This window comes from Elephas maximus, chromosome 7, assembly GCF_024166365.1.
Source record: "Elephas maximus indicus isolate mEleMax1 chromosome 7, mEleMax1 primary haplotype, whole genome shotgun sequence".
Lineage (NCBI taxonomy): Eukaryota > Metazoa > Chordata > Mammalia > Proboscidea > Elephantidae > Elephas > Elephas maximus.
The window spans coordinates 7,390,794-7,417,424 of record NC_064825.1 but is presented as its reverse complement, the minus strand read 5'-3'; the positions used below and the strand labels follow the sequence as shown (position 1 = coordinate 7,417,424).

The following is a 26,631-nucleotide window of genomic DNA, read 5'->3' as shown; positions in this document are numbered from 1 at the left end:
TCGGTCTGGGCCAATGTCTAGGATATTAAACCAGTAATGCAGTCCACCACACTAGGTTAACTACGTACTTCGACAAAGTCGGTCTGGGCCAATGTCTAGGATATTAAACCAGTAATGCAATCCACCACACTAGGTTAACTACGTACTTCGACAAGGTCGGTCTGGGCCAATGTCTAGGATATTAAACAGACTCAGGGCACCGCGTACACATTTGGGCCAGATGAACGGTTTCTCTAAGCTGTAGTAGATGTCGCAATATTAGGAACAAATCATTTTCAATGGACATTTGGTTCTGTGCCCAGCTAGCTACGCACTTCCATATGTATTTGCCTTATCTAACCCTCATAAAATTCTTATGGTAACTGTTAGTGTTACGAAGAGTTAAGTGAAACTTTGAGGGACAATAGGGCTTACTGAAGGCCAAACAGTAAATGAAGAAAAGCGGGATTTGAAACAGAACATTAAATGCCAACTCAAGTGCTTCTTTTCACTATAGCAGTTCTCTCTTGGAACATTTTGATAACCAAGAATTTCTAGAAAGAATGTGGGTTGGTTGTGAGATATTCTAATCAGGACACAGAGACAGGCTGTGAGCGAAATTTGCCATAATGGTCAATCCTCGCCCCGCTGATGCTGCTGTTTTCTGCACTAGCAGGGCTTCCCCACGTCATCGGATGATACTACAATAGATCCTTCCCCAGCCTGAATTTGTCTAGAACTGCAGAGGCTCAAGGCCTAAGGAGCAGCCCCGCTTTCTTAACTGTTGCTTTGGAAAGCAAGACGAGCAGGCAAGCAGAAGCAATCTTCGACCAAAACCCAGAAGTCAGTGGAGTAGGTGGGGCTTCTGCTATGCTTCACATCAGCTTGGTATGGGGAGAAATGCAGGAATCATATCCATTTCCTGTCAGTTGTCTTTGGACAGGAGACTCACTTTATTATTTGAATATAGTTGAAAACACTTTGCTTACTATAAGAAACAAATATAAAACACAATTAACTACCGTGGGAGTTAGAAGAGGGAGCAGACATTGAGGGCTGGGTTGGTTAGGAAAGCTTTTCCAGAGGAAATGGGTCATTCTTTCCCCCATTCAGCTCCCTTCTACCACCAGTCCAAGGCTGAATTCCATAACCTTCACTCCCACCTCCCAACATGTGCCCTGCAAAAAACAGACTCACATCTTTGCTGAGTCCAGGAACACCCCTTGGCTCTTGTGGAAGCCGCTCTCCTGTCAGCCAGAAGAACCCCAACTTAGCTGTCTTCTCTGGATGCTACTACCCACACTGTGCCCATAACTTGCCTTTCTGTGTGCACACTGCCTGCACCTCCTGCTTGAGCGTATGTTCTCTGCATGGACCATCCGTTTCTTAGGTGCAGCCCTGACTGCAGCCCACCGGCCCTCAGGTAGGTTCCAGTGCCTAGTCTCTCCCACTGGCCCACATGCAGAACCTAGGGCATTAGGTGAACTTGGGTGTGTCGGGGGAAGTGGCGGAGGAAATGGGGCCAAGATGCCGTGCAGTTTTTAGCCACAGAACACCCTACCAGACTTCAGACACGCCAGACGGATTTCCCTCCGCCTTGCGCTCTTGGCTTGCTCATTATCTCGCCACAAAGCTAGGGTGGGTGGATGGCTACCCTCCGCGTCTAGCTCCCCTGAGGCCAGCCCAGTAGCTGGCGCCTAGCGCGCTGGAGGAGGCTGTCGGGCGGGGCTGACCAGCCGGCGGGGCTGCCCTCCCCGCAGTGACGTCCCAGGGGGCGGAGGGGTGGCGGGCTGGCTCTGCGCCCTCCCCGCCTCTTCCCAGTGCCCATTCCGTGGGTCTTCTGGAGATGCTGCTGCTGCCGCTGCCGCCGCCGTTGCAGTGGTCGCGCAAGCCGCTGCCCTTCCGCCCACTCCACGGCCGTAGCGCCCCGGCGTCCAAGGGGACTTCGGAGCCGGGCCATGCAGCCGCGAGCCGCGCTGCTGGCCGCGCTGCTAGCGGTGCTGCTGGCTGGGCTGCGGGGCGCGTCGGTTCGACTGCTAAGCGGTGAGTGCGCGCGCTGGGGCGGGGAGTGAGGCGCTTGGCGGGCTGGGCTGATGCTCCCGCTGCACCCCAGCTGCTGATGACCCTCTCCGGGTCGCCGCGCCTCTTCTCTGGCCCTTTGCCAGGTGGGAGGGGGCGGCACTGCCCGCCCCACTCCCCGAGTCTGCTCTCTGGAGCCCCGTGCTTCCAGGGGAGCAATCACCCCGCGCCTGCCCAGGGTTCCCGTGGCTCCCCAGTTCCCTGCGTATCCCGGAGCGCGCAGAGTCCGATCCCGGTATAAGATTGCGGAGGGCCGGGAGACGTAGGCTGGAGGGACAGTGGGCAAACTTCGCCGGAAGGGCTCACCAATTAGCTCCCACCTCCCGCCCACTGGGGGAGGCAGCCCCGGAGGCGTTGGGAGCAGTGGGAACCTTGCCTGTTACTACAGTTCGCCTCTTGGGGGAGGATGGCTGGATCCAGTGCCTGAAATGAGAGCGCTTAGAGATCGGGAAAGAAGCCTAGTTAGGGCGGACAAGCCCCGCCTGACTCCCGGCAATGACTCTGCTTCCTTTCTCTTGTCGTTTCATTGTAGCCCCAGACTTGGACCTCGGAGGAGGTACCGTGTTCTGACTTCTTGCCTTTCCAGTTGATCTGCATGCCGGGGCGGGGAGGTGGGGAGATGTCCATGCCCCTTTCTCAGGCCTGCATCGCGGGTGCCGGCAGATTGGCAAAGAGGAACGCAAGAAGATGGAAAAACTTCTTCCACTCTAGTTATCCCCGCTCTTGAAACTGAGTTAAAGAATCTAAAGTTGGTTTCAGGATGGGGGTAGGGTGTGAGGCTGTAGAAGAGGAGGGTAACCGAGTTAAGCTGCTTCGATTAGAGCTACATAGGCTCTGTCCTTGGTCGAGGGATGGGGGGGGCGGGGGGGATGGTGGGGAGCAGAAGACCCGCCCGCCTTTCCCCTTCCTGCGAATGAGAGGACACATCCTGAAACAGGGGGACCAGATGCGCCCTCGGGCCTCCTTCCAGCTCTGGCTCTCGCTGGTACCCTCCAGGTGACTCGGAATGTGAGGCCAGGCTGCAGGAAACTCGCTAAACGTGTTGTTTCCTTTGACAATTCTGAAGTGCGGGCTGCCAGTAAATTCAACTCCAGCGTCTGTTTTGTAGGTGGCCGGGTTGGTGGGTTCCTCTTCCTAGTCCTTCTCCTTCCCTCTGCTGCTAGATTTGGGGCCCCCTTAAGGAATCACTGGGCCCTGGTGGAGCAATGGTTAAGCGTTGGGCTGCTAACCAAAAAGTCATAGTTCGAATCCATCCGCCAGCCGCTCCTTGGAAACCCTATGGGGCAGTTCTACTCTGTCCTATAGGGTCGCTCTGAGTCGGAATCGACTCGACCACCGCAGCCTCCTCCCCAGGCGGCTCCCAGCCGCGGCCTCTCCGGCTGGTGGTCCCCAGCCTCTCTGGATCACCTCTTTGGTGAGAATGTCCTGCTTCGTGAGATCTCCAGTTTAGAGTTTCTCCCTATTAGCGGCAACAGTGGAAGAATCACAAGGAAAGGGAAAAGATGCAAACTGCTATTACTTGTTACTTATTAGAATTTCTGTACAGAAGTGATGAGAGAAATCGAAAATAAAGATAGATTCACAGGAGCTTTTTGGATTATCTTTGTGTGCCCTGTTCCCATTTAGCATTGATAATGCAGTTAACTGTAGCCTTTTGCCCTGTATTCAGGAGAGTATTGGGAATAATGAATGCCATATGGTTCCTTGCATAGCTGCAAAATAAGTTAGGAAAACGAGAACATTCCAGGAGAGCTGGAAAGAGGTTTCCCCAAACCAAATCCCTTATCTCTCACTCTGCAGCAGCAATTTACACCCACAGCCCACAATTCGGCTCTCAAATTGCAGCGAGTACTCCCCTGGTTGAAATTTGGTTTTCACTTTTGGACACTTGGCTTCAGAAACAGATGCTGTGTGCTCCTGTGGGATAGGAATTGGCCTTTGTTCCTTTATTCCCAGCGCCTAGCACAGTGCCAGGCACAGAGCCTATATTCAAGAAATGCCGATGGAACAAAGGAGTAATGAGGCTAATATTTCTGGTGAAGCAAGACTTCAGTCACCCAGACACAAGTTAGAGTAGTGTCTTCTGGTGAATGGTTTATTATATTCACCCCTCTATAGAACCCCATTCATTTGTCTGAGATGGTCTTCAGCCCTTCAGTTGTCAGTCAGCTGATACACATTTCACGGGTTCCCAGTGTAACCTGAGCCTGGGATGGAGCTGGAGTGAGTGGTATAGTTCAGTACTTACTGGCATGACGTTGTAATTAGATTGGGGTTCTAATGCAGGTGATGCTGTTGATAGCTGTGTGACTTTATCCAAATTACTTAATTCCTCTGAGCCTCAGTTTTCTCATCTGTAAAATGGGGCATAAACAATACCTACATTGGGAGTTTATTATGAGGATTAAATGAGACACAGTATATATGTGAATGTAAAGCCCTTAGCATCCAGAACACCCAAACCCATGGCCATCAAGTTGATTCCGACTCATAATGACCCTATAGGACTGAGTGGTACTGCTCCATAGTGGTTCCAAGGGTGTAATCTTTATGCAAGCAGACTGCCACATCTTTCTCCAGAGGAGCAGCTGGTGGGTTCAAACTACTGACCTTTTGGTTAGCAGCTGAGCACTTAACCACTGTGCCACCCGAGTTCCTGCCCTTAGCGTAGTTCCTGGCATACAGTAAGAAGTCAGAAACCTTAGCTGTTATCTAGGAGCCCTGGTGGCACAGCAATTAAGTGCTGGGCTACTAACCAAAAGGTCTGTAGTTTAAACCCACCCAGCAGCTCCACGGGAGAAAGACCTGGCGGTCTGCTCCTGTAAAGATTACAGCCTAGAAAACCCTCTGGGGAGTTCTGCTCCATCACTTGGGGTCTCTGTGAATCAGAATCCATCAACAACAGCAGATATTATCTTTAGGCAAGGGCTGACTGTCAGTAGAAGACAACCTCATGGATCTGATACTGTTAGCTTCTGTTTACACAACAGACTAAGTGAATTCTCAACCCTGCTACATAGGAAGAAGGTTCCAGGGTGGAGGAGGCCACACCCGACTTCAGATTGTCTCTCTGAAGGAACCACCAGAGTTATTTACTTTAAGCCACACTGTCTCCTGAGATTTCCTAATGGCATGAAAGACTTACTTGTATGTCTTTAAGTGAAATCATAACTCTTCATCTACCTCTTTTTTAAAGGATAGTCCAAAATGTCCACTTAATGAACCAAAACCAAAAAACAAACCCAAACCCACTGCCATGGAGTCAATTCCGACTCACAGCAACCCTATAGGACAGGGTAGAACTGCCCCATAGAGTTTCCAAGGAGTGCCTGGTGGATTTGAACTGCTGACCTTTTGGTTAGAAGCCATAGCTCTTAACCACTGCACCACCAGGGTTTCCAATGGAACTGAACAGGTATTGAAACAAAACATAGAGTCCCTACACAATAAAGGCATCAGAGTTTAAATCACTGCACCTCCATGCTGGAAGGGGTACTGATTTGCTCTGGGAACCGTAACTGACACAACAGTCCCCTAATGAGTAATCAGGATTCCTGCTCAGCCATACTGTATTCAGATACCTGCAAAGCATCCCTGCCCTGGTGTACTTTTTGGGATGCTAAAACAAGTTGACTTCTTTTTTCTCCAGGGCAGCCAGTCTGCCAGAGAGGAACTCAGAGGCCTTGTTATAAAGTCGTTTACTTCTATGATGCTTCTCGAAGACTGAACTTTGAAGAAGCCAGAGCAGCCTGCAGGAGGGATAGGGGCCAGCTAGTCAGCATCGAGTCTGAAGATGAACAGAGACTGATACAAAAGTTCATCGAAAACCTCTTGGCTTTTGATGGTGATTTCTGGATTGGGCTCAGGAGGCGTGAGGAGAAGCAAAGCAACAGCACACCCTGCCAGGACCTTTATGCTTGGACTGATGGCAGCACATCAAAATTTAGGTAAGTGTGTGGGATCCACAGCAGCTGACTCACTTGACATAACTCAAAAAGGAGGCAGGCGGGGTATATGCCCAAAAGAGTAGAAAGCAGGGATTCAAACAGACACATGCACACCAATATTTATTGCAGCATCATTCACAATAGCCAAAAGGTAGAAATGACTCAAGTGTCCATCACCAAATGAATGGATTAAAAAAACATGGCCCAGTCCATTCTTATTATTTGCAGTAGTTATGTTCTATAAAGTCTCCCAGAACACTGAATTAGCAAATACTGAGTCAGCCTTGTTCAACCTCAGTTGGATATGTCACAAAAGGTGACTCACGTTCCCCTCACTCTGCACACGCACATGTCCGTGAATGCATAGCAGATGACCACAAGTATTGATTTTGAGTTTACAGATAAATTTTAGCAACTAGGCAAATTTTCAAATATGGAATCCATGAATAATGAAAATCGACTGTATATACTATATATGTATATATATCCAAAAACCAAACCTGTTGCCGTCAAGTCAATTCCAACTCATAGCGACCCTATTGGACAGAGTAGGACTGCCCCATAGGGTTTCCAAGGAGTGCCTGGTGGATTCGAACTGCCAGCCTTTTGGTTAGCAGCCGTAGCTCTTAACCACTATGCCACCAGGGTTTCCATATATACATGTAAAAAAAACCAAACCCAGTGCCGTCGAGTCGATTCTGACTCATAGTGACCCTATATAGTGGAATATTATTCAGCCATAAAAAGGAATGAAGTTAAATGCCACAGTATTACCACTACAAGTGGCCATCTAGCCAATTCCAAATCATGGCGACCCCATGGACATCAGAGTAGAACTGTGCTCCACTGGGTTTTTTCAGTGCCTGATTTTTCCTAAGTAGGTCCCTAGGCCTTTCTTCCAAGATACCTGTGGGTTGACTCAAACCTCCAACCTTTCAGTTAGCAGCAAAGTGCGCTACAACACTAAAAAACCAAACCCCAGCAACTCTATAGGACAGAGTAGAACAGCCCTGCAGGGTTTCCAAGGAGCAGCTGGTAGATTGAAACTGCTAACCTTTTGGTTAGTAGCCAAATGCTTAACCACTGTGCCACCAAGGCCCTGCTACAACATTATGCTCAGTAAAATATCTAGAATAGGCAAATTCACAGAGCTGGAAAGTAGATTAGAGATTACTGTGAGCTGGAGGGAAGGAGGAATGGGGAGTTATAGCTTAATAGACACAGAGTTTCCGTTTGGGACAATGCCAGGTGTCTGTCAGCTTGTCATACTGTGGTGCCTTTCGTGTTGCTGTGATGCCGGAAGCTATACCACCAGTATTTCAAATACCAGCAGGGTCACCCATGGTGACAGGTTTCAGCAGAGCTTCCAGACTAAGACAGACTAGGAAGAAAAACCTGATGGTCTACTTCTAAAAAAATTGGGCAGTGAAAACCTTAAGAACAGCAGCAGAACATTGTCTGACATACTGCTGGAAGATGATCCCCTCAGGTTGGAAGGCATGCAAAATATGACTGGGGAAGAGCTGCCTCCTTGCAGTAGAGTCGACCTTAATGACGTGGATGGAGTAAAGCTTTCAGGACCTTCATTTGCTGATGTGGCGTGACTCAAAATGAGAAGAAACAGCTGCAAACATCCATTAATAATCAGAACCTGGAATGTACGAAGTATGAATCTAGGAAAATTGGAAATAGTCAAAAATAGTCAAAAATGCTGAGCGAAATTAGTCAGAGGCAAAAGGACAAATATTGTATAAGACCACTATTATAAGATCTTGAGAAATAGTAAACCTGAGAAGAACACATACTTTTGTGGTTACGAGGCGGGGAGGGAGGGAGGGTGGGAGAGGGTTTTTTATTGATTAATCAGTAGATAAGAACTGCTTTAGGTGAAGGGAAAGACAACACTCAATACATGGAAGGTCAGCTCAATTGGACTGGACCAAAAACAAAGAAGTTTCCGGGATAAAATGAATGCTTCAAAGGTCAGCGGAGCAAGTGCGGGGGTCTGGGGAACATGGTTTGCCGGGACTTCTAAGTCAATTGGCAAAATAATTCTATTATGAAATCATTCTGCATCCCACTTTGAAATGTGGCATCTGGGGTCTTAAATGCTAACAAGTGGCCATCTAAGATGCAGCAATTGGTCTCAACCCACCTGGATCAAAGGAGAATGAAGAACACCAAGGCCACACGACAACTAAGAGCCCAAGAGACAGAAAGGGCCACATGAACCAGAGACCTACATCATCCTGAGACCAGAAGAACTAGTTGGTGCCCGGCCACAATCGATGACTGCCCTGACAGGGATCACAGCAGAGGACCCCTGAGGGAGCAGGAGATCAGTGGGATACAGACCCCAAATTCTCATAAAAAGACCAAACTTAATGGTCTGACTGAGACTGGAGGAATCCTGGCGGCCATGCTCCCCAGACCTTCAGTTGACACAGGACAGGAACCATCCCTGAAGACAACTCATCAGAAATGAAAGGGACTGGTCAGCGGGTGGGAGAGAGACGCTGATGAAGAGTGAGCTAATTATATCAGGTGGACACTTGAGATTGTGTTGGCAACTCTTGTCTGGAGGGGGGATTGGAGGATAGAGAGAGAGGGAAGCCGGAAAAATTCTCAAGAAAGGAGAGACTGAAAGGGCTGACTCAAGAGGGGGAGAGCAAGTGGGAGTAGGGAGTGAGATGTATGTAAACTTATATGTGACAGACTGATTGGATTTGTAAATGTTCACTTGAAGCTTAATAAAAGTTATTAAAAAAAAATGAAATGGAACACATAAACATTGATATCCCAGGCATTAGTGAGCTGAAATGGACTGGTATTGGCCATTTTGAATTGGACAATCATATAGTCTACTATGCTGGGAATGACACCTTGAACAGGAATGGTGTTGCATTCATCGTCAAAAAGGACATTTCAAGATCTATCCTGAAGTATAACGCTGTCAGTGATAGGATAAAATCCATATGGCTACAAGGAAAACCAGTTAATACAACTATTATTCAAATTTGTACATCAACCACTAATGTCAAAGATGAGGAAATTGAAAATTTTTACCAACCTCTGCAGTCTGAAATTAATCAAACATGCAATCAAGATGCACTGATAATTACTGGTGATTGGAATTTGAAAACTGAAAACAAAGGAGAATCAGCAGTTGGAAAACATGGCCTTGGTGATAGAAACAACGCCAGAGATCGCATGGTAGGATTTTGCAACACCAATGAGTTCTTCATTGCAAATACCTTTTTTTACAAAATAAATGGTGACTATACATGTGGACCTCGCCGGATGGAATACACAGGAATCAAATCGACTACATCTGTGGAAAGAGACAATGGAGGAGCTCAGTATCATCAATCAAAACAAGGCCAGGGGCTGACTGAGGGACAGACCATCGATTGCTCATATCCAAGTTCAAGTTGAAGCTGAAGAAAATTAAAACAAGTACAAGAGAGCCAAAGTACAATCCTGAATATATTTCACCTGAGTTTAGAGACCATCTCAAGAATAGATTTAACTCATCGAACACTAATGACCGAAGACCAAACAAGTTGTGGGATGACATCAAGGACATCATACATGAAGAAAGCAAGTGGTCATTTAAAAGACAGGAAAGAAAGAAAAGACCAAAATGGATATCGAAGAGATTCTGAAACTTACTCTTGAACATAAAGTAGCTAAAGTGAAAGGAAGAAATGATGAATTAAAGAGCTAAACAGAAGATTTCAAAGGGCAGTTCAAGAAGACAAAGTAAAGTATTATAATGAAATGTGCAAAAGCCTTGAGTTGGAAAACCAAGAGGGAATTACAAGCTTAACATTTCTCAGGCTGAAAGAACTGAAGAAAAAATTCAAGCCTCAAGTTACAAAATTGAAGGATTCTACAGGAAAAATATTGAATGACATAGGAAGCATCAAAAGAAGATGGAAGGAATACACAGTCACTGTACTAAAAAGAATTAATTGTTCATCATTCATCCATTCCAGGAGGTAGCATATAATCAAGAACTGAAGGAAGAAGTCCAAGCTGCACTGAAGGGAATGGGAAAAACAAGGCTCCACGAATTGACGGAATACCAATTGAAATGTTTCAACAAACAGATGCAGCACTGGAGGTGCTCACTTGTCTATGTCAAGAAATTTGGAAGACAGCTACCTGGCAGACCGGCTGGAAGAGATGCATATTTGTGCCCATTCCAAAGCAAGGTGATCCAACAGAATGCAGAATCGAACAACATCATTAATATCACACACAAGCAAAATTTTGCTGAAGATCATTCACAAGTTGTTGCAGCAGTACATTGATAGAGAACTGCCACAAGTTCAAGCCGGGTTCAGAAGAGAACGTGGAATGAGGGATATCATTGCTGATGTCATATGGATCATGGCTGAAGGCAGAAAATACCAGAAACATGTTTACCTGTGTTTTATTGACTATGCAAAGGCATTTGACTGTGTGAACCATGACAAATTATGGATAGCATTGGAAGAATCGGAATTCCAGAACACTTGATCACGCTCATGAGGAACCTGTACGTAGATCAAGAGGCAGTTGTTCAAACAGAACAGGGATACTGCGTGGTTTAAAGTCAGAAAAGGTGTACATCCAGACTGTATCCTTTCACCATACTTATTCAATCTGTATGTTGAGCAAATAATCAGAGAAACTGGACTATATGAAAAATGTGGCATCAGAATTGGCGATACGCAGATAACACAACCTTGCTTGCTGAAAGTGAAGAGGACTGGAAGCACCTACTGATGAAGATCAGACTACAGCCTTCAGTATGGATTTCACCTCAACATAAAGAAAATAAAAATCCTCACAACCGGACCACTAAGCAACATCATAATAAATGGAGAAAAGATTAAAGTTGTCAAGGATTTCATTTTGCTGGGGTCCACAATCAACACCCACGGGAGCAGTAGTCAGGAAATCAAATGACGTATTGCACTGGGCAAATCTGCTGCAAAAGACCTCTTTAGAGAGTTAAAAAGCAAAGATGTCACTGTGAGGACTAAGGTGGGCCTGACCCAAACCATAGTATTTTCAATTATCTCATATGCATGCAAAAGCTAGACAATGAATAAGGAAGACGGAGGAAGAATTGATGCCTTTGAATTATGGTGTTGGTGAAAGATATTGAATATACCATGGACTGCCAGAAGAATGAATAAATCTGTCTTGTACAGCCAGAATGCTCCTTAAAAGCAAGGATGGTGAAATGTCATCTCATGTACTTCAGACATGTTATCAGGAGGGACCAGTCCCTGGAAAAGGACATCATGCTTGGTAAAGTAGACGGTCAGCAAAACAGAGGAAGAGCCTCAAATATATGGATTGTGGCTGCAACAACGGGCCTATCCATAACAATGAGTGTGAGGATGGTGCAGGACCAGGCAGTGTTTTCTTCTGTCGTACATAGGATCGCCATGACTCCAAACAAACTGAACGGCACCTAACAACACAACAACCACAATAAAATTTTTTAAAAGGAGGCAGGCTGGATCCATGGTAACACATCAGTGAGGAAGAGAAAGCCCAGCTAAGCAGAGCCCTGAGAGGGTAGTAGCACTGGGATAGCCACTGACCAAAGCAGTACAGTGAAGTTGGTGGATGCATCCTTGATATGGGCCCATCTGATGTCCAAAATGCTTTTTTCAGGTGGGTGCAGCCTTGTTTTGATACCCACAGGGCTTAAATACAGTGGTTCTAACTATCAGGCCTTTTAGACTAGGACCTCACTGAGAGATTGAAGTTCTATGGGGCTGAGACCCAGAATAAGAGTCCAGACCTCAGGGAAATCTGATAATGGGCAGAAAATCAGAGTCAAGATCTGCCTCTATGGTTTGGCCAAGAGTGGGATCTACAGAAAGGCTACAATTTAGAGAGTCCTCCTAAATCCACAGTATCAGGACTTTACACCCACCCTGCCATCATAGCATTGCTGTCATCCCTCCCTAAGAAATACAGTGAAATAGACAAACTTGACTTACAACATTTTTAAAACTCTGCACATCAAAAATATCAAAATTAAAAGGCAGACATAAGACTAGAAAAATACAACAAACCTGACAAAGAGCGGTTATCTTTTTATGACAGAGTTTATATAAATCAATAGAACACTAAGACTCCAAAAGATAAAGGGGCAAAAGACTGAACAGACAGTTCACAAAATAGGAAATCAAATTGGTAAACAATCATACAGAAAAAAAAAATTTATCTTGTTATCAATCAAAAGAATGCAGGTTAAAATACCTTTTTTTACCTTTTACATTTAAGGCAGCATGTCATAATCTGTCCACCATTATGCTAATGTCCACCCATATGCTAATCAGATCCATATCTTTATATAAGTTTTGGGATTAGCTCCTCCAGGATTCTGGTAGATCTCTACCTAGAAGAAAGTAAAAAGAGTAAGGTTAGAAGTATGAACAGCAGTGCAGCTGGTCTCAGGGTCACAACTAACGCTCATTGGCCTCCTTCCTCTACCATCCATTCTAGATCCCCCTCACCCTCTGCTGGTCTCAGTGGCTTACCTTGTAGCATGACCCACTCTCATCTATCACTCTCATCCCTGAGGAGTAGTAAATCTCATGGTCAAGTGCCTATTCCCACATCTCCTTTGCTATAAAGTAGGTCCCTTGGTTTGATGAGATGTTCTTTGGGATTCTGTGCTGTAGATCAAATACCTTTAGATAGTTGTGCTGGTTAAGGCCCTAAGGTCAGATATGTGTCTATTCCTGTCAAAATAAATCATTGCCCCTTTCAAGGTGAAAGGCATTCAGTGTTGTGAACTTGCCACCAAGTGTTGGGTTGGTGCTGTATCAGGAACTCAGCATCGACCTCTGTTGCTAGCTGAGACTGTTGGGCTCAGGCTCATCCCTGCCGCCATGACTACTCTGTTCGTGCATCTGTTGCACCAGCACTGGGGTGGCTGATAACAGGCTGGCTGGGTCATTTGTCTCTTTGGTTGTTTAGTGCCTCTTCCATAGTAGATGTTCTCTGGTGAGCTTTAACATGAGGTGGAAAGATTCTCTTCCTTTATGCCCACTCCTTTATGTCTATTTATATCACTTAATACAAGCCCTCCTTGTCCCCAATCTTCCAGTCTTTCTCCTGGTTTTTGCAGCAATCAGACTAGTGAATTAAATACAGCTGTGATGGGGAGCACTAGCCCTGCATTCTCCAGGTCTTTAAGGGTGGCATCTTCCCCTGTTTTTGATTTGCTGTCTTGCCGGGGGTGGGGGAGAAGGGAGTGGAATTTCAGAGACTTCCATTGGCCTTCTCCACTATGATAGCTCTTACTCCACAGTCTAAGGAACCAATATGGGAGTATACCAAATATGTATTTGTGTATTTGGGGACTGGGGAATGACCACTGGGCGGGTTCTTTTGTGAGCTGGACCTAGACCAGACTCCACTTAAGAACTGGCCCAAGTATGTCCCCTCTCTACCAGAAGCCTTGATGATACTTCATGTCTTCAGGTATCAATGTCAACTTGCAGGGTAATATTTGGGTATACTCCTTTCCCCAGTGTACAGTTGCCTGAGTGAATGACCGTAAGTCCCTTTTGGGGAAGAATAGGGGAAACCATTACCATGTTCACCTTACTTCTGGAAACCTGGACTCTCCCTCTTATCAGTGCGTTCTGAGTCTGAAAACTGGCTCAAGTCCTGAAACTATGTACCAAGCATAATATTCCATCCATCCATGAGATGAAATAACATAAAGCCATATAAGGCCAGTGTGGAGGGGAACAAGGCAAGTCAGGGCAGAAGGCCCTCCAGTGGTGTTGAAAAATGGGCTAGAGGTAACTAATGATGTACCAAGCCCAGCCTTTTATCATGCTGGCAAATTCAACCCAGTGGGAGCAGCAAAGGATCTTCCTTTTGGTAGACAGCAACACAGGACTCAAGCCAATCCAAACTGAGGTGCTACCAGGAGGCCTGTCTGTTAGCTGCCTCCTTCCTGAGGAGGGGCTCTGACAAGAGCTGGGCAGAACTGCAGGGCCCAGCTAAACAGTCTGAGAACCAGGGCAAGATCTGAGCTCCAGAGGGAAACTGGACTCAGGGAGGGGAAACCAGGCAGACTGCAAAGCCAAGCCGTGAGCCAACTTATGGAGTGAGTGCTCGCAGCACTTAGAGCTGTATGGGATCCCAGGCTTTAACCTGACACCCACATATCCAACCAGGTGGTTGTCATTGCTGGTTGCCACTGAGTTGGCTCAAGCTAGTGCTGACTTCATGTATAACAGAACGGAACACTGCCCAGTCCTGTGCCATCTTCATGATTATTGCTGGGTTTGGGCCCATTGTTGTGGCTAGTGTGTCCATCTCGTTGAGGGTTTCTCTTGTTTTTGCTGACCCTCTGCTTTACCAAATATGACATCCTTTCTGGGTCACCCTCTACATATGCCTTGCAAATGCATCTGGCATTTGCCTCCAGATCTGTTAAGGGTTTTGAATTGGCTGGAAGCCCAAAGATTCACTCGGCTGGGGGGTTCCAGACTTCTCCATCATAACTGGCTTAAATCTAAACTTAAAATGATTTTTGATCTGTCCCTGAAGTCTTTCTGGCCTGTCCCCAGTTGGTCTTTACTGGTAAGATGTCCAAAGCAAGCAAGACAAAGTTAAAGCATCCTCACTTCTAAGGAGCATCAAGCCTTATGGCAGTGCCACTTAATTCCCCTACCACTGGATGGCAGAGCTACCTGAGGTATCCTTTCAGGGAGCTACGGAGACAAAGGTAAGAAATCTGACAGCAGAGGCTGATGGGGGGGGAAGGGGTGTAGCATCACCAGCCTGCTCAGGTGGAAACAATCAAAAATTCTAAAAAGACCTAGTGAACCTCCACTGAGACAAGAGTCCCCACCCCCTCAGCTGCTTTGACAGCCTCTGTGTTTTGGAAAGTCTTGCTTAAAAGCTTGAATTTCCCCCTACTTAACCACTCAGCTGCTAACCGAAAGGTTGGCAGTTCAAACCCACAAGCCTGCTCTCGGGGACAGCTATGTGGCAGTCTGCTTCCGTAAAGATTACAGCCTTGGAAACCTTATGGGGCGGTTCTACTCTATCCTACAGGGTTGCTATGAGTTGGAATGGACTAGACAGCAATGGTTTTTTAGGTTTTTTTCCCTCAGGATTAGGAAGGCAGTTGTGATTAAAGCATGTAGAGATGGGAGCAGGGTAAGCTCTGGATGAAATAAGTCATGTCTCTTCTCAGTGCAGCTGATCCCCCCGCAAAAGGGAAACAAAACCCAATTATCAAAAAGCAAGAAAGAAATCAGATCATCCAGACTGCCCTGCTAGTTGCTTTTTCTCATAATTACTTTGCAGACGTATTTTCCTCCCTGCAAAGAGGTTGTGGTAGATGTCAGATGATTGATTGTGACGTCCACAGACATCCATAGAAAGCATGTGGTTCTACTTATTGGCAGTCCTTCAATCCCTCCCTTACTATATATCATGTTCAGAAGCAGACTCTGAAGTTCATGGCTCGCTAGAACCTGATGGGGAAGTCTTGGGGTATCCTGCCCTGTTGCCTTCACTGTTGACGCCTTTCCTGCAGGAACTGGTACATGGATGAGCCATCCTGTGGCAGCGAGGTCTGTGTGGTCATGTACCATCAACCGTCAGCACCCGCCGGCATCGGGGGCCCCTACATGTTCCAGTGGAATGATGACCAATGCGACATGAAGAACAATTTCATTTGCAAATATTCCAACGGTAATGAATCTTCTCCAAGCTACGCGGCTGAATTCTCAGCCTCTTCTCTCACTTCATAAGCAGCTGCTCGTACCAAGACTTTGTTATATGGTCTCTCTGGGAAAAAGCTTGTTGCAAATGCCAGCAATGTTAAACATTTGCAGCTCTTGTAAAGGGAAACGTAGTGGCACTTCCTCAGTGAGGAGTAACTCTAGCAAAGGAGAGAGGCAAAAATTGCTGAGATAAGGGATGGGGAAAAGTAAGGGTCTGGTTTATGTATGATAAAGCAAGAATTATTAGAACTTTCAGGACATAATAAGCCCTCTACATGGACAACCCCAAATTCCTATTCTCTCTACATGTAAGGTTTGCTGTAGGAACCTGAAATAAAGAAGAAATATGAAAGGATGCTGACCATTGCTCCTGCAAGTCTTCTAATGGCTATATGAGATTATTTTCTGGGGCTTTAAGGAAACAGGAGGTAGATGGTAGAATACACGAATTTCACCAGCACTGGACGGAGACAGCAAGGACTTCAATAAGCAGGCTTAAACTCCCCAGAGCACCGTCTAAATATGCCTGGAAAATCCAACTGGCATTTGCTTCCAAATCTATTAAGGGTTTTGAACTGGCTACAAGCCCACAGTCTCATGCAGCTGGGTTTTCCCAGATTCCTTCATCCTAACTGGTTTAGATCTAAACTTGAAGTGATTTTTGATCTGTCCCTAAAGTTTCTCACCCCCTTGAAGGCAACTTCTTGGCCCCAGATCTGCATTCTTTCCTGGCAGGCATAGCATGACTTGTTAGTTGTATCTCATTTGGGACTAAATAATGGTGTCATTTTTAAATTGTTTGCATTTGACTATGGTTTTGCTGCAGTTTTGCTGCTAAGAGGTGTTTTTCCTCTTCACCCCCTCAGGTGCATTCTTCTCTCCAGTGGCCTGCCTCTCCCTACTATACAGAGTTGTCTCTGCAGGGAGAGAGCAAAGGCCTGGGCTGGCTTAGCCTTTTTCAGAGCAGTGAAAGCAAGGAACCTGTTACAAACTGGCTTTCCATCATTACATTTTATTAGCTTTATGACTTAAAACTGCAAACATTTTTTGAAATGTGAAATTTTGAATTTTGTTTTCATAGCTTTTTCTTTTGGGACTTTGAACCTATTTAGTTTTTTGTTTGTTTTTCTGCTTGTTTGTTTTGTTTTGTGGATCATGCTCTGTTGCTTCTGTTACTGCCCACTGTAGTTATACAAGAGAATGCTCCCCCTTTGTAATGCACATTGAAGTATGCAGAAGTAAAAGACCATCATATCTGTAACTTACTCTCAGAGAAAAAACTAGATAGTATCTTAGTCATCTAGTGCTGCTATAAGAGAAATACCACAAGTGGACGGCTTTAACAAAGAGAAATTTATTTCTTCACAGTAAAGTAGTTTAAAAGTCCAAATTCAGGTGTCAGCTCCAGCGGAAGGCTCCCTCTCTCTGTCGGCCTTCTCATCAATCTTCCCCCAGACTAGGAGCTTCTTTGCGCAGGAACCCTGGGTCCAAAGGAAGCGCTCTGCTCCTGGCACTGCTTTGTTGGTGGTATGAAGTCCCCAACTCTCTGCTTGCTTCCCTTTCCTTTTCTTTCTTGAGAGATAAAAGGTGGTGCAGGCCACACCCCAGGAAAACTCCCTTTACATTGGACCAGAAGGTGACCTGAGTAAGGGCGGTGTTACAGTCCCACCCTAATCCTCTTAACATAAAATTATAATCACAAAATGGAGGACAACACAGAATACTGGGAATCATGGCCTAACCAAGTTAATACACACATTTTGGGGGGACATAATTCAATCCATAACAGATAGATAGATAGAAAGGTAGGTAGGTAGGTAGGTAGGCAGGCAGGTAGATGGATAGGTAGGTAGGTAGCTAAGTATGTAGCTAGGTAGCTAGGCAGGTAGACAATGAATAATTAAGCAAATGAGTGTGGTAAAATGATAACATTTGGGGGATTTAGGTGAAAGATACATGGTAATTCTTTGTACTATTTTTGCAAATTTTTATAAATCTGAAATTATTTCAGCTTAAGAAGTTAAAAAATAAGCTCCTGTGGGAAGGCTTCCAAAACAAGAAACCAATCCCACTGCTGTCAAGTCGATTCCAACTCATATCAACCTGTAGGACAGAGAAGAACTGCCCTATAGAGTTTCCAAGGAGCGCCTGGTGGATTTGAACTGCCAACCTTTTGGTTAGCAGCCATAGCTCTTAACCACTATGCCACCAGGGTCCCTCAAAACTAGGCGAGGTAGCCCTGCTATAAGAATCACAGCATCACACATTGTACTTTAACTACCTACTTACAAGTTTGTCATGGTTGGCATGAAGTCTGGAAATAGAATGTGTCTGACCAATTATTGACTGCATTCGAGGGCTGCCCAGCGTGGTTCCAACAGGATGGCATACCATCATCCCATTACTCCAGAGTGGCAAAGGGCTCGTTGACTGACAATAACTAAAGCTGGGTTTGACAATGTGGCCGTGTGGAATGGGCTACGTGCTACCCAGATTGGAACCCCTTGATTACTTCTTCTAACCCACTAAAACCCAATGCCGTTGAGTTGATTCTGACTCATAGCGACCCTATAGGACAGAGTAGAATGGCCCAATAGAGTTTCCAAGCAGCACCTGGTGGATTCAAACTGCTGACCTCTTGGTTAGCAGCTGTAGCACTTAACCACTATGCCACCAGGGCTTCCTTGCTTCTCCAGGGGTGTGTTAAAAGTACAGGTGGAAATTAGAGACAAATCATGTGAAGCAATGCCTCACAGATGCACGTGCAGGGATTGATGGAGGTGCTGCGTTAATGTGCCATGTGTGTTGCGATTCTGCACAGTGGATTGAATTATGGACAGACAACAAAATGAACAGATCATGCCATGTCATTGAATATAAACCAAAAAACCAAATCCGCTGCTGTCACGTCAATTCCAACTCATAGCAGCCCTACAGGGCAGAGTAGAACTGCCCCACAGGGTTTCCAAGGCTGTAAATCTCTACAGAAGCAGAATGCCATATCTTTCTACCTCAGAGTGGGCTGGTGGGTTCAAACCTCTGACATTTTGGTTAGCAACCAACCACTTAACCACTACGCCACCAGGGTTCCTATCATTGAGTATACTATGTATTATAATGGAATATCACAAAATTAATATTAATTAATATTCTCCTGTATTTCCAGATTTTATGGCTATCCTGTAGAGTATAAGCTCTGGGACTATTTCTCATTTAGGATTGTATCCCCACTGCAGTTCATCTCCTTCGTATTTTAATTTATTTGGTTCAAATCTCAATTCAGCTACTGTTTAGCTGTGAGATCTTGGGTAAATTACTTAATCTCCCTGTACCTCAGCTTCCTTGTGTATTAAACCACAGTAATAATAGCACCTACTTCATAAGATTTTTTTTTTTTTCATAAGATTGTCAGGATTAATTGGGTTTATTTTTATAAAACACTTAGAATAGTGCCTATCATATAGTAGACAATTTGTGTTTTGGTTTGTTTTTTGAAATGAATAGTGGATGTGCTTCACCTCTACGCATACGCGCGCGCGCACACACACACGTGTGTATGGAGAGATAATTAAAAGTTCCTATCCTTTCTGAATAAGACTTGAGAACAGGCTTGACATCCTGGCCTTAGGACTGAGATTCCTAACATCTTACCCTTAAAGACCCTGTTCCCATGAACCCCAGAGCATCTGATCAGCATAAGAGACTCCCTGCCAACACAAGGGGTTAACACAGTCCTATCCAAGAGCAAAGGCATTGGATATAGGTTGTCTGTGCAACCTGACTTTCCTGAGGCTCTTTGAAATATCTAAAATAATTCAAGGTTCTCAGTCAGCAGCCCCTCAACCACTTCCATTGCTCAGAGATTAGTGTGTGTCGTTCTCTAAAGCATCCCCCAAAACAAACTGATAAAATGTTCAGGATTTGCTTTAAAATAATCCAGGCCGGAGGTGGAGCTATTACTGAAACTAGGTTCACCACTTGTCGATGACGGTTGAAGCTTTTTGATGGGTGCGTGGAGGTTCATTATTATCAGTTGTTCTATTTTTGTGTATATTTGGAAATTCTCATATTTAAAGGCTTTAAAATTCATTTTAAAAGGAAAGCACCCAAATAAAGCTGGGAGAAAGCTGGTCAGATTCTGGTATGTCACCTCTGGTCTTTGTAGAGAAAAGATTCTTTTGATTAACTAACCCAGTTCCTGGGACCTGCTAACACTGGATAAAGTTTCTTGGGATGACGGGATGAACAAACAAATGAATTCTGTGTTCACGTCGATTTTATTCAGATGGCCTGGAAATGTAATTATTTTCGGTTTTGTTTCTTTCTACCACAGAGAAACCAACAGCTCCTTCTACAAGGCCTAGAGGTAAGCCTGTTGTTTGAGATTTGGGTTAATTTGGGTTGTTTCCAAGCATGCTAACTGAAAGTTTGGCAGTTGAAGTCCACCCAGAAGCACCTTGGAAGAAAGGCCTGGCAATCAACTTCAAAAACCAGCCAGTGAAAACCCTGTGGAGCACAGTTCTGCTCTGACATACATGGGGTTGCAAAAGTCAGAATCAACTTCACAGCAATTGGTCTGGATTTTGGTTCTTTTCGTAGATTTAGAAACATATATTCTTTAAACCAGATTATTCTACAGAAATACCATTGGTGTTAACCAGACGATTTGGACAGGTGCACACCACACCCAGCCATGACGAGTAGTTCATTAGTCTCAGTCTCTGTAGTAGTTCTGCTATTTCTCTCAAAGCTGAAAAAGCAACAGTTGCAAATTCAGTTTGGGATATTACTTGTCATTATTCACAATATGAAATGAATAATATCATCTAATGAGACAGGAAGTGAGCCAAACTGATAATTTATGGTTATAGCAGTGAGTCACTGGCCCTTCCCCATGGCACCTTGGTATTTTATGTGTCCAGTGCCAGCTGCTTCTTGGTTGTTTCATTACCTGATCCTTGGCAGCAAGGGTCTCACCAAAAAGATGAGGACAATGAAAGCTCTAGGGCAGAAAATCCGATCCGTTACTTTTCTATCTTTATAAACTGCACTGGTCGAATTGCTGCTGCTTTTCTGCATCCCAGCTTGGCACTGGTAGGACCTCAGAGAACACCTGGATTATGACGCTTTCTCCAGGTTCCCAATCTGTGTATCTCTCCCAGGTGACAGAACAGAGCCAGCAACCCAGCAATCCGTAATTCCAGAAGACACACAGAGAGAAGATGCCAAAGAAACATTTAAAGAAAGCAAAGGTCTGTGCCAAACCCTCCTGGGACAAAGAGATAATGGAACTCTCCTGATTACACATTGCCCGTGGTTAATATTCCCTACTTTGTTCTTTCCCACAGCTGCTAAAAAATGGAACTAGACATAAATATCCGTGTCTTTGCAAAAACTGCATTAAATGTTAGGTGTCATCAGTGAAGTGTGCAAATGGCCCTAACCTAAGGCAATTAGACTAGACAGGAGGTGAAAAATTGGCATGAAGATAGAGCCTGGGAACCACCCAGAGGGGGAGTGGTAGGGGCATGGCTGAGAAAGTGGATACAGAGAAATAAGAGCAGAAAGACCCAGTCATGATGCATAACATCCATGACTAACAGGCATCCATAATACCCTTATGGGTTCGAATTAACCACAGCAACTCCAAAGACTAGATAGGAACCTTAGGGGGCAGTGAGTTTATGTTAATGGGAGAAGAACAGCTCAGAGAAGGAGAGTGAGAATGGTTACACAATTCAAAAAATGTAATCAATGTCACTGAATTGTGTACATGTAGAAACCGTTGAATTGGTGTATGGTTTGCTGTGTATATTTTCAACAACAACAATAAAATAAATAAGCTTTTTTTTTTTTAAAAAAAAAAAAAAGGCATCCATGAAACAAATAGAGGAAATGGACAAAACATTTTAAAAGGTAAACCATAAAAGAGGTAATAAATTGGAGCGCTAGACATCTGGGTCTTTATCACTCGGTGACTTTAAAAAACCACTTAATTTCTCCGTGCTTCCGTTTTTTTTTTTTTTTTTTCCGTTTAATCATTTGCAAAATAGAAGTAATATTTTTTTTTCTGTTTAATCATTTGCAAAATAGAAGTAATAATACTTTTCTTACCTACCTGAGAGCATGACTGTGTCCCTAAAATGGAATAGGATATAATATGTGAAAATGCTTTGAACAAAGATGACAGTGCTAGCAAATGTGGGGAGCACTTTTATTGCTCATTGTTATTATTGGCCGTATTTAAAGTGTTCTTGGGATTTTTTTTTTTAATAGTTGTCAGGTTTCAGCCTCACAGAAATACAAGGCAAAGGCCTCTGGATGGTTGGGAATCTTGGATCAGTGGGAGTAGGAAGGGTGTCAGTTCTCAATCCTTGACTCTCCCTGGAGCTTCTTGAGGGAAAATTCTCTGGTTTTAAGCTTTAAAGGGAGGACATTGATGGTTCAGTGGTAGAACTCTCGCCTTCCATGACGGAGACTCGGGTTCAATTCCTGGCCAATAAGCCTCGTGTGCGACCACCACCCGTCTGCCAGTGGACACTTGTGTGTTGTTACAATGCTGAACAGGATTCAGTGCAGCTTCTAGACTAAGAAGAAAGGCCTGGTGATCTACTTCCAAAAATCAGCCAGTGACAATCCTGGGGACCCCAGCCCCCCGACGGGCCCCAGCCCCCCGACGGAGCCCCAGCCCCCCGACGGGCCCCAGCCCCCCGACGGAGCCCAGCCCCCCGACGGGCCCCAGCCCCCCGACGGACCCCAGCCCCCCGACGGACCCCAGCCCCCCGACGGATCCCAGCCCTCCGACGGACCCCAACCCTCCGATACACAGCCAGTCACAGAGATGGTGCGGGCCGGGCAGCATTCATTCCATCGCACATGGATGGGCCGACTCAGTGGCAGCTAACAAGTTCTAAAGGACCAACATGAAAGCAGACTTCTAAGAGTTCTTCACAGTCTCTGTTCATGAATTCAGTTAGTCTTAAGCAAAAACAACGGGAAGGTTTTCCAGTCTATTTCATGTGCTTCTTGTGGCCTTCTCTTTCCTAGAAATAATGCTGAGACTTCTGGTTTGCTTTCTTTTTTCCTCCCTTTCCCCACCCTTGGTAACCACAGTGGCTGTCCTTAGAGGTAATAGCATCAACACAGCCCTAGCAGCCCTGTTTTGCTAAGGGAGAGTAAGGACAAGAAAAAGAGGGTGTCTTTCCTTTCTGGGGAGGGAGAGATATTTAATTAACAAAAGTGGCCTCCTGATATTTTGCAAGAGACCCAAAAATTCAAACTTATTCACACTATTGTTGTTGTTAAGGAGCCCTGGTGGCACAGTGGTTAAGCATGGCTGCGAACTGAAAGGCTGATGATTCAAATCCACCAGCCACTCTGGGAGAAACATGCGGCAGTCTGCTTCCGTAATGATTACGGCCCTATGGGGCAGTTCTGCTCTGTCCTGTAGGGTCACTAGGAGTTGGAATTGACTCGACAGCAACAGGTTAGGTTATCGTTGTTAGGTGACAGCCAGTCAATTTCAACTCATCGTGACCCTGTGTGACAGAATAGAACTGCCCCATAGGGTTTTCTAGGCTGTAATTTTTACCGAAACAGATTGCCAGGTCTTTCTCTTGCAGAGCCACTGGGTAGATTTGAACTGCCAATCTGTTTGGTTAACAGCTGTATGCTTAACCATTGTGCTACCAGGGCTCCTTATTCTATTACCTAGGATAATACGACAGGTAGAAAACGCTCATTTATTGATGCTAGAAAACTCTTTGCTCACTGAAAAACTGCATTTATCTGTTTCCTTCCAGGAATGTGCTCACCTAAAGTATCCGTAATGCTGTGAATGTGCATTTTTCTTTACAGAAGCTGCCTGGAATCTTGTCTACATCCTAATCCCCAGTGTCCCCCTTTTCCTCCTCCTTGTGGTCACCACAGTTGCATGTTGGGTTTGGATCTGTAGAAGGAGGCAAGTAAAACCTGCATCGTGTAAACCTTTGTGTCTCTGCATAAAGGGCATTCTTTGAGATCTGGACATTGCCCTTCTCACTTAATTAAAAGCCTTGGCAGCTCCAAATATACCACCATTGCTGAGCTGACAGCACATTCTCTGACGGACTCAAGGAATTCGCACGCACTAAGTGTTTTTGTGCCTCGTTGTGACTAAGAGAGTGAACTGCCATTCTTTAACTTGTGTGTGCGTGGAAGGTTTTAAATGACACAGGGGTGAACTGTGTTATTCACCCAGCAAAGGGCTCTTATGAGTGTGTGACCTCACTCAGAAAATTCTTGTTGCATAAGTGAGCAAAGAAATGAACGGAGAGCCAAATGGAACATAACTGTTCCAACACATTTTGTTAAATATATGAAACTAAACCACTTAATTCAAATGAAATAGCCAAAATCCTTTTAGATGACTTTTCTTTTAATCGAACACACAAGCGTTGATTGCTACGATAAGTAGCTTAGAGCACTCTTTTTAGAAGCTGGGTTGTGTGCCACCATTTTTAGTCAAATCTAATTTAAGATGTGAATCCTTTTTGTTACCGATTTAAGATGAAATGGTAAGATTCTAGCGTAGAACTGACCTCATTTAATAATCATTTCCTTATAGAATTTTTATAAGAATTAAAGGAGTTAGTGCATTCAGAGCTGGCATACAGCGAGCATTCCAAAAATTTTAGCTCTTATTATGATTTTTTAAATTAATTCCTTTTACCCTAAAATGTAGAATTTAGTTCAAAATATTACAAACTCATTTTCCAACTGCTTACTCTGCAGCTGGTTCTTGATTTCCCTCTGTGAAGCCACCTGTTTTGTACCTTACCAGGGTTTGGTAATCGTGACTCAGAAGCTGGGGGTCTGTCTATCCCAAAACCAAAACCAAATCCATTGCTGTCCAGTTGATTCTGACTCATAGCGACCCTATGGGGCAGAGCAGAGGTGCCTCATAGGGCTTCAAGGCTGTAAACTTTACAGAAGCAGACTGCCACATCTTTCTCCCGTGGAGTGGCTGATGGGCTCGAACCATCGACCTTTCAATTAGCAGCTGAGTGCTTTAACCACTGCACCACTAGGGCTCTTCTGTCTATACTAGGGATTTTTAACCTTTTTTTCTGCAATGGACCCCTTTGGTAGTCTATGAAGCCTAGGAACTCCTTCCCAGAACATTTTTAAATGCATAAAATAAAATAACATCAGATTACAAAGGAAGCAATATTCCATATAGCAAAATATTTCCAAAAATGAATTTGGGATACAGTAATACACGTGCTTCTTTATTAATGCCTTTTTTTATTTAGTAGTAGGTATAATTATTGTAAGGTCCCTGGGTGGTGCAAATGGTTTGTGCTCAGCTACTAACCAAAAAGTTGGCAGTTCAAACCCACCCAGCAGCGCTGCGGAAGAAAGGTCTTGTGATCTACTTCCATGAGATTCTAGCCATTGATGACCCTATGGAGTGCAGTTCCGATCTGACACACATGGGATCGCCATGAGTTGGAATCAACTCAATAGCACCAGGTTTATAATTATCATAATTGTGAAGTAGAGATGATATTAAAATATATTTGAAGACATCTATGATAATGGTGACAAGATATGAAAGTATCTGTGACAAAGCACCCACAAAACCCATTGCTGTCAAGTCGATTCTGACTCATAGCGACCCTATAGGACAGAGGAGAACTGCTCCATAGAGTTTCCAAGGAGCGGCTGGTGGATTCAAACTGCGACCTTTTGGTTAGCACCCATAGCTCTTAACCACTGCACCACCAGGGCACAGATATTACTAATTCTAGTATGGCTTACTTTCTACATTCATGATTGAAGGATATGTTAAATTTCAACAAGAGGTGAGTTTTTGTTTGTTTGTTTGTTTTAATGTGGTATGTTTCCCCCAACCATTTCCGTCCATGGACCCTTTAAGGGTCTTGTGGACCCCAGGGTCATTACCCCTGGGCTACATTCTGGCAACAGCAAATGATAGATCCACAATCGTTTGGGACATAACAACACTTTCCTCTGGTTTGTTCTTTCCACTCCAAAGCCGTAGCCTGTAAACTGAGGTAGGTAGGAAGTGCAGCTTGGTAAGGCTGCCTAGAATTACTTCCTCTTGCCTGAAGAGACAAGCACAGGGTCGTTCTCAATCCCCTTGTGGCTAAAACGCTCAGCTCTGGTTTACTTTTCCCCTAGAACACGGGAGCAGCCATGCCATAGCACAAAGGAGCAACACACTATCTGGCCATCTCCCCACCAAGGAAATAGCCCAGATCTGGAGGTTTATAATGTCATAAGAAAACAAAGTGAAGCTGACTTAGCTGAGACCCGGCCAGACCTGAAGAATATTTCATTCCGCGTGTGTTCAGGAGAAGCCATTCCTGACAACATGTCTTGTGACTACGACAACATGGCTGTGAACCCATCTGAAAGTGGGTTTGTGACCCTGGCGAGCACAGAGAGTGGATTTGTCACCAATGACATTTACGAGTTCTCCCCAGACGTAATGGGAAGGAGCAGGGAGTCTGGATGGGTGGAAAATGAAATATATGGTTAATAGAATGCATGAAAAAAAAAATTGAACAAGAATGGGAAAGAAAAAAAGAAACAGAATTTTATTTTCTACAAAGGAAAAGCTCAGAAGCTCTACAAAAATGCTTAGCTTGGTGAAACTCTCAGATAAGGCCTTGGGAGTGAGCATGTGATCCCCACTGGCATGTGATCCCAAAGTTTTGACGGCCCCTTATTCCAGCCTCTCACCCAGCTCGACCTTATAAGAAAGCACCTTGCTCAGGGTCTGGCACGCAGTAGACTATCAATAAATGTTGATTGTATTGATTATGTCTGCCTTTCAATGGACAGTGCTA

At 44.8% G+C, this 26,631-nt stretch overlaps 1 protein-coding gene across 2 annotated transcripts; it reads left to right on the top strand.

Annotated features, from left to right (window-relative positions):
- The first annotated feature begins 1,645 nt into the window (after positions 1–1,645).
- Positions 1,646–26,595, top strand: LAYN (layilin). 2 transcript variants are annotated; one of them, XM_049889321.1, is made up of 7 exons: positions 1,646–2,022; positions 5,708–6,005; positions 15,586–15,743; positions 20,109–20,141; positions 20,938–21,027; positions 23,633–23,735; positions 25,961–26,595. In XM_049889321.1, exons 1-7 carry the CDS (start codon positions 1,938–1,940, stop codon positions 26,319–26,321), a joined length of 1,128 nt encoding a protein of 375 aa, XP_049745278.1. In that variant the 5' UTR covers positions 1,646–1,937; the 3' UTR covers positions 26,322–26,595. The 2 variants fall into 2 exon arrangements, with proteins under 2 accessions (XP_049745278.1, XP_049745279.1); XM_049889322.1 differs by lacking the exon at positions 1,646–2,022 and adding an exon at positions 2,363–2,614.
- Positions 26,596–26,631: the final 36 nt, after the last annotated feature.